This window comes from Mustela putorius, unplaced genomic scaffold (genome assembly GCF_011764305.1).
Source record: "Mustela putorius furo isolate JIRA1106 unplaced genomic scaffold, ASM1176430v1.1 tig00000095_pilon_pilon_pilon, whole genome shotgun sequence".
NCBI lineage: Eukaryota > Metazoa > Chordata > Mammalia > Carnivora > Mustelidae > Mustela > Mustela putorius.
In genome coordinates, this window is record NW_025421280.1 from 40,698,944 (window position 1) to 40,706,190 (window position 7,247).

Consider the following 7,247-nt stretch of genomic DNA (forward strand, 5'->3'; position numbering starts at 1 on the left):
AAAGCTACTGCCTCCCTGGGGGACCCCAGGACCATCACTCATCCTCTCATGGCTTCTGTTTCCTCTTCTGGGAAATGGAACCCAAGTCCCTGCTCCAGCTCCTAAGGGTGCCGGGCAAAAAATAGGGCCAGACACAGGTAGTCTAACCACGCGGCTTGGGGTGGGCGCCAAGCAGCCCCATGTGGGAACCAGGCCAGCAGCAGATTACAGGCGACACACACAGGCGAAATCTGTCGGGGGAGGGAGGCAGGGAAGGGGACTTGGGCAGAGGGTACAGCATAAGCAAAGGCCCGGAGTGCCTGGCCTGTTCAGGGGACTCCGAGTCATCGCTCCTGGGCAGCGGACTGCAGGTGAGGAACTGGGGGCCTGTCCATCCACTGCTATCCTTGGTCACGCCACCGCCTTTCTGTCTGTCGAGGTGCTCTGTCCCCAGGTGCTGGCTGGAAACCATCATGGCGTCCAGCCGGGTCCCACCGCTCTGGGTTTGTTACCCGGGCCCGGGCCCGGGGAAGTACAAGGTCCAGGAGCCAAGAGCGCTTGAGCTGGAAGTTCCCACGTGAGGGGTTACCACAAGTCCGAAGACTGGCAGAGCAAGCGTCCCCTCGGCCAGGTGGACGGACCCATCCCGGCCATGTACCTCTGGTGTGTCGCTGCTGCTCCGACGTGCGTCCCGGCCCGCGCCCCGCTGCGGCCTCTCTCAGAGTCTTTCCCTTGCTCTGGCCCTCGGGCTCCCCTCATCCACCAAGGCCCGTCCGTCCCTGCCCCCCACCCCCGGCAGGTTCTCGGTCCTCTGCCCTCCGGGGAACTCAGCCGGTCTGTTCTGGGCGTTCTGGCTTCTGGGTTTGTCCTCTTACCTGACTACGGGTACCCAAGTCCCAGGGGTGGCCCCGTGGCTCCAGAGAGCAGGGTGGGAACCTGTCCTTAGCCAGTAGCCAGGGCAGGCCCAGCAGGCCCAGAGAAGCCAGAACTGGCTCGGGGTCACCTGGCAGGGCCTTCAAATACAGCCTCTGGACACCGCGGACTGTGGGGCAGGGGCTCCAGCAGCACAGGCCGGCCTCACCCAGGCTGACGGGTCTGGCTCTCCGGAGAGCATAGGGGTGGTCGCTCCCAGTGGGGAGCTCTCCCCAGGCACAGGTATGGCAGTAGGGCCATAAGCCCCGGGGCCGGTGTGGGGGGGGGCAGCATGCCCAGCCCAGTCCAGTGTCTGCCTGACAAAGAGGGGTCTTCTGGAAGCTCCCTCTGTCCTCTGATTTGATGGGACCTCACAGTTGGGGCTGGGGTTTCCTCCATCAGACTCCGGCAGGACTTGGACCCGCAGGGGTGAGGGGAGCTGGGCAGGACACACCAGGCAGAGGGCACTGCCTGACAGAGGCCCCGCGACAGCGGGTCTGCTCATTAGCATGCAGGGGCCACCAAGGCAAGAACCGCCAGAGCCGCTGTCTGAGCGGATTTGAGCTGAAGCTCTGTTTTCCTTCTGTTCTTGTCTCTCTCTCAAGGTCAGAGCCAGAGCAGGGACAGGAACAAAGGCGTGCGTCCCCCATTCAGCCTCTCTGCACCCCCGCAGGCAGCTCCTGGAGGAGGGTCCCTGCGGAGGGGAGGGCAGGGCACTCCAGGCCTGGTCCCAGGCAGCGTGGGGGCAGGGGCACAGTGGCTCCTGGGGACTCCTGTCCTGCTGGGGGCCCTGACTCCGGGGCTGGCAGCCGTTTCAGGTGCCGCCGGCTGGGGCAGCAGGGGACGTCAGCTGGGGCCGGGGATCATCCTGGGGTAAGCTTCTTCTGGAGTGAAGAGTCAGAGATCAGGTTGCCTCTGGGGACAGGGGTCAGTTTGGGTTCAAGGCTCAGGCAAGGACAAAGGTCATTCAGGGTTTGCTGTCAGCCCCAGGCCCAGATCTGGATCTGGGGTCTCTGATGGGGTACGTCCCTGTCCACCTGGTCTTAGGGGTCTGCCCCAGATTTGGGGAGGGTCTTGTCCAGGCCAGGCCCAGACTGCACCCCTGACCCCCACCCCAGTACCCGCCCCCTGCTGCCCACAGGGTGAGTCCCTATGGCTTGGAATCAGTACCCAGTGCCCTTACACCTTTGAAGTCTGCAGCGGCAGGGAGAAAGCGAGAAGTTTCTCGGTAAAGAACAGATCAGACCCAAGCTGCCTCCGCCTTGGCTCTAATGGTCTTCAGCGGCCCCGGCTTGGCCAGGGGGAGACCCCTACCAGAGCCAGCAGAGGAGGTCCCTCAGCTCCTGGGAAGACACCTGGCCTTGACCCCCGCCAGGGGCCATCAGCCCGGTTCAGCCTGGCTTTGAGACGTCCCTTCGGGAGCGACCAGATGGGGCACTGAGGCTGGGGGCAGGTCCTGTCCTCTGTGAGAGCCCGAGACCCAAACCCGGCCCTTGGCCGTGCCCAGCGTGTGTGCCGCCGGTGACAGTGGTGGGGAGCTGAGGTGTCGGGAGGGGCCTCCAGGGCTCTGGGCAATGGGTCTGTGCATCCCTCCTCCCGGTGCAGGGACACTGGTGTGTGTATCCACACGCCTGCGCGTGCGTGCCAGAGGTGGAGGGGAGTTCGGAGATCCCCCTCCTGCTCGTCCGCGTGCACACATGGGCCCTGGAGCCGACAGGCCCTGGGCAGGGACTTTCATCTCCAGCTGACTGGCCCCTCTCCTGGCTTCTAGCCGCTGAGAACTTCCTGCTGATAGTGCATTAACCTTGGCGGGGGCCGCCAATCACTCGGCGCCCCCATGGGGGTGTGGGTGCACAGGCACGCGGCAGCTGATAGGGATAAGGGCCGGGAAGCCGGCGGGGGCACCCCACCCTGCCCAACTGGGGTGGGCACGAGGCGCCCGGGCCTGGGGGGCACATGCAGTGTGTTCCCAGCTCCGGGTGGCAGAGCGGAGGGTCTCTCCTGACCTCATTAGAGTAATTAATGTGCCTTTTGAAGCTCGAAAAATCGCTCCGAGCTGTGGGAAAGGGGCGCAGATCACAGGACGGGAGAGCTGGGGACGGCCTCTGCGTGCCTGTTAAAAATGTGTCCCAGCGGGTCTGATACACAGGGACGGGTGGCAAAGACGAGCGAGGGGAAGAGATGACGCAGATGGAGAGGTACAGACAGGCAGGCGGAGAGTCACAGTCAGAGAAAGCCGCACCGGCCCCAAATCACAGAGACAGAGACCCGTGGTGGGAACAGATGGACAAAGAACCAGGGCCAGTGGAGCAGGGGCTGGGACATCTCCGGGCTGCTCAGGGACGCTGGCTGTGCTGGACTTTCCCACGGGACCCTCCGTGCAAGACCTTCCCGAAAGAGGATGTGAGGAGCAGTCAGGGAGGACTTCCGGGAGGCAGCAGCTGGCCACCAGAGAAGAAAGGGGAAATGTGAGCCCACTTGGGGTGGGGAGGAGGCCATCTGAGATGCCGAGGGAAGCAGACTAGGGACCATCGCAGGAGACTGCGGCTGAAAGGGGGGGACCAGCTGGCTATGGTGGAGATGGCTTTTCTGCATGCTGGCAGCGGGCAGGGGTCCGGGCTTCACTCCGTGGGGCAGGTCAACCGGCCCGGGAAGTGTCTGGGCCCACGGGGCTGGCAGGTCCCGAGCAGGCAGGAGGCTCTGCTCACGCCCCCGTGGACGGGGGACAAGGTGGGGCTCAGGACAAGGCGTGAGAAACGGAGGCCCCAGCTGGCTCTAGTTCCCATCTGCACCACAGGCAGTGAGGGAAGACAGGCCGCACCCCCCCAGCACCCCCCACCCAGGCCCGCAGGGAAGAGGTTGCCCGGCACAAGGCTGCCACCTGGTGGCAGCGCCTCACAAAGACACGGTTGGGTGGCCACTGGCCAGCCCCTCTCCTCTGACTCTTGGGCATCAAACCTAGGGGGTCGGGGGTGTCCGGCCAGAACCGGAATCTGCCCAGAAACCGCAGCTCACAAGGAGAACGAGGCCCACAGAGAAACCCACCAACCGCCTCACAGGGGACACTTCCACACGGCCGCTGGGGAAGGGTGCGGGGGGCACGGGGGTCCAAGGCTGCAGAACCTCCAGCCCCCGCACTCCCGCCCCAGGGCTCCTTGGGAAACACCCCCAAACGAGCTGGAGGTGCGAGCAGGGCCGCCCGGGGTACTGGAGAATGGGACTCCGGCTTCCGCCAGCAGAGAGGAGGGAGCCCTTGAACAAGAGCTTTGACCTGAACATTGTTCTCTCTGGGCTCAGAGACAAGGTCCCTGAAGAACCTTGTCCAGGCAGGTAAGGCAGGTCTCCCCCAGCTCACCGTCTACCCTGGGGGACTCACTGGACCCCCAGGACAGCTGCAGACAGGTCCACAGAAGCCCGACTCGGTCACAGATGGGCCCCGGCCACCTGCGCGTTGTCACACAGGGTTGGGCCCTGCACAGAGCAGAGCAGCAGCTACACATCCACGGCGGCTTTTATTGTCCCCAGCCCCGCGGGAAGACACTCCCGGACAGGTCCCCCTGCCGCCCTCCCCACCCACCCAGTGTTCGCTGGGGCTGCCCCATCCCCACGGAGCAGGGGGAGCAGCACCAGTCACAGTCCCGCCGTTCTCCGGGGCCTCTGATTTCCACCCAGCGTCCGACACAGTCCTGTTTGGGCGAAGGGTTGAGGCGGCTTCGGGCTGAGGCGCCAGCGAGACAGGCTCTTGGAGTCCGTGTCAAAGCCGGCAGGAGGGTCAGAGGGGTGCACCAGACACTGGGAGCAGGGTCCATCGCTGGTCCTCTCCCCGGGGCTTCTGGAAACGCCACCTCCCTAACCGGAGCGTCTGGAGGTGAGGAGCAGACCGTGAGACCCCGCTGTGCCTGGGGTCCATCCTGCAAGGGATGAGCAGAGCCCACACCTGCCCGGCCCCTCCACTGTAGTCCACCAAGGTCCACCACAAAGAGCTGTTGGGCCCTACCAGATGGCCCAGCTCAGGAGGAGGGGCCCCCCAGCCACAGAGGATCTCAGACCACACCAACGCCTCCCCTCCGGGCCTGAAAAACCTGAAGGGTCTTCTGGTCTCTTGGCCTCCACGCCTGCACCTCCCACCCCAGCACACTGGGGCTGGGGTTAGGCAGGCCCTCACTCCTGCTTCAGACTGGTTGTGGGCACTGTGCCCAGTAGGCCCTGATACTCCTCCGGGGCCTGGGGCCCGACGGAGGCCATCCCTGACCCAGACCCTCCGCAGCTGCCACAGTTTCTTCTCCGCCCAGACACTGGGGCCTTCGGGGTCGAGCACAGCCAGCGCCACTGGTGCAGCACCGCAGCCCAGTGCAGCCTTGGAGAGCGGACTGCGGGAGGCCCGGCCGGGGAGCCCTGCTCCGGGGCCACACAGCGCGCAGCTGCAAGGCCAGCCCTGCGATCACGGCGAGGCCTCCGCGGCCCCCAGCCCCCGACCCTCCGACCTGGGCCGCCCCGCTGCCCCGCGACAGGAGCCCCTGGCGCTCGAGGGGAGGCCCGTGCTACCATCTCAGATTCCGCGTCTCGAAAACGACCTCCTCGTCGCTGTCCAGCGATGCCGTCTCCGCGGGGTCGTCGCTGCTGGCCAGCAGGCCATACCTCCGCCTCTGCGGCTTCTTCAACCTGCAAGCAGGCCCAGGCAAGCTCGGGGTCCACGCGCGGGCGCGTCCAGGGCTGGGGTGCTGACACCCCGTCCTGCTTCGCGCCCGCCCCGCGGCCAGACCCCTCCGAGCCGCGCCACGGCGCTGCCGAGTCTACGCCCCCCCGTCCAGCTCCGCCCGCCACAGGGACTCTCCGTGGCTCCGAAGGTCCTCACGGAGGCCCGGCTCGGGGAGAGGCCCCGCTCCCGGCCCTCCCGCCACGCGCAGGAAGGGGACACGGCTCCGCGGACGCGGTCACCGGAGCCCGGGAAGGGCCTGTCCGGGGGGGTCTGGGCACGCTCGGCGCCGCGGGCCAACGCCCCCCGTAGGACCCCGCCGGCTTACCGGGCCCGCCGGCCAGCGCGGGGGCGACGCAGCCGAGGTCCACCACGGACGCGGACCCAGCGGCGCCGCCGCACAGGCAGCCGCAGAGGGGCGGGGCCCAGTCCCCCGCCCCGCCCATCCCGCCCCGCCCACGTGACGAGCGCGCGCCGCCAGTCCGCGCCGAGGGGCGGGGCGGGGCGCAGTCACGTGAGGCGCCAGGCGCATGACGACTGGCCGCGGCCGGGCGGCGGGGGCGGTGCGCGGCGCACGCACCTGAACGCCCGGATGAGGAAGTAGAGCGCGGCCAGGCCGCTGAGGCCCGTGAGCACGTAGAAGGAACGCAGCAGCGCCGAGCCCGGCGAGCCCGGCGGCCGCGAGTACGTGCTGTTGTGCGGCGAGCCCGGCTGGCTCCCGTTCGTCACGGCGGGCGTTGGCGACAGCGTGGCTTGCGCGGGGCGCGGCGACGGGGGCGCGGCCTCCTCGGCTCCGCACAGCAGCGCCCGCGGCAGCAGCACCAGCAGCAGCAGCGGCCGCAGCGACACGCGCGGCCCCATGGCCCGGCGGAAGCGGTGGCTGCGCCCCGCCTCCGCGCAGTTGTCACTCAGCGGCGCGGGGGCGGAGTCAGCCAATGGGCCCTGGGGGCGGGGTCTGGCGCCCGCAGAGACCGCCCCCACCGCGCGGCTCCCCGGGCACTCTCGGGCGGGGCCCGCAGGGCGCGGCGCTCGGCCTGCTGCGCGCGCACCTCGGGCTCCGCGGCCCCCAGCCCGCCCGCGCCGCCTCCCTGGGGAAGCGCTCCCCGCATCCATGGTGGGACCCCAGCCCACGGTCCGCAACACCGCGAGGGGCAGTCTCTCCAGGCGCTCGGTCCCGGGACCTGCGGCTGCTCTCACCCCGGGCAGAGGGTGGGGATCCAGCTGGTGGGGGCACCGCGCTCTCAGGGCCGCAGGCTACACTGACCGGGCTCTGGGCTCCCCGCCATCACCCTCCCCACCCCACTGGCAGCGAGGGTGCGCAGCTCAGGGCCCAGGGCAGCGCCACCAAGGGTCAGCCTCCGTGCTCTGCACCCCAAGACGGGGGCAGGAGGCAACCAGCCCAGGAAGCAAGCTCCGCCCTGCAGGCAACTCAAAATGGGAGGCTCTGGGGGTCACTATACCAAGACCCCGGGAGAGCGGTGCCGGCCTCAGATGAGGGGGGCTGGGGACCACCCCCACCTGGCACCCTGCCTGCTGAACCCACGAGAACCGCCCAAGGAGACGACCGAGTGAGGAGGTGGTCACTCCTGCTTGGGCTCAGCTTGGGCCCTGAACAAAGGCCAGGAGATGGTTTCCCTGGCCGACTCCCCCAAGTCCCTCT

At 67.9% G+C, this 7,247-nt stretch overlaps 1 protein-coding gene across 1 annotated transcript; it reads right to left on the reverse strand.

Annotated features, from left to right (window-relative positions):
- Positions 1-4,384: 4,384 nt before the first annotated feature.
- On the reverse strand, positions 4,385-7,173 carry FAM174C (family with sequence similarity 174 member C). Its single transcript, XM_045087940.1, has 3 exons — positions 6,168-7,173; positions 5,437-5,553; positions 4,385-4,753 (listed from the first exon to the last, which is right to left on the reverse strand). Coding segments are annotated over exons 1-3 (651 nt in total). The 5' UTR covers positions 6,701-7,173; the 3' UTR covers positions 4,385-4,752.
- Positions 7,174-7,247: the final 74 nt, after the last annotated feature.

What these genes read in the sequence shown, in the direction of transcription:
- FAM174C (XM_045087940.1), bottom strand. Translation starts at nt 6,700, where the DNA reads ATGGATGCGGGGAGCGCTTCCCCAGGGAGGCGGCGCGGGCGGGCTGGG. An exon ending in TTCCTCATCCGGGCGTTCAG is followed by an intron (nt 5,554 to 6,167) that starts GTGCGTGCGCCG and finishes GCCTGCTTGCAG; the next exon opens with GTTGAAGAAGCCGCAGAGGC.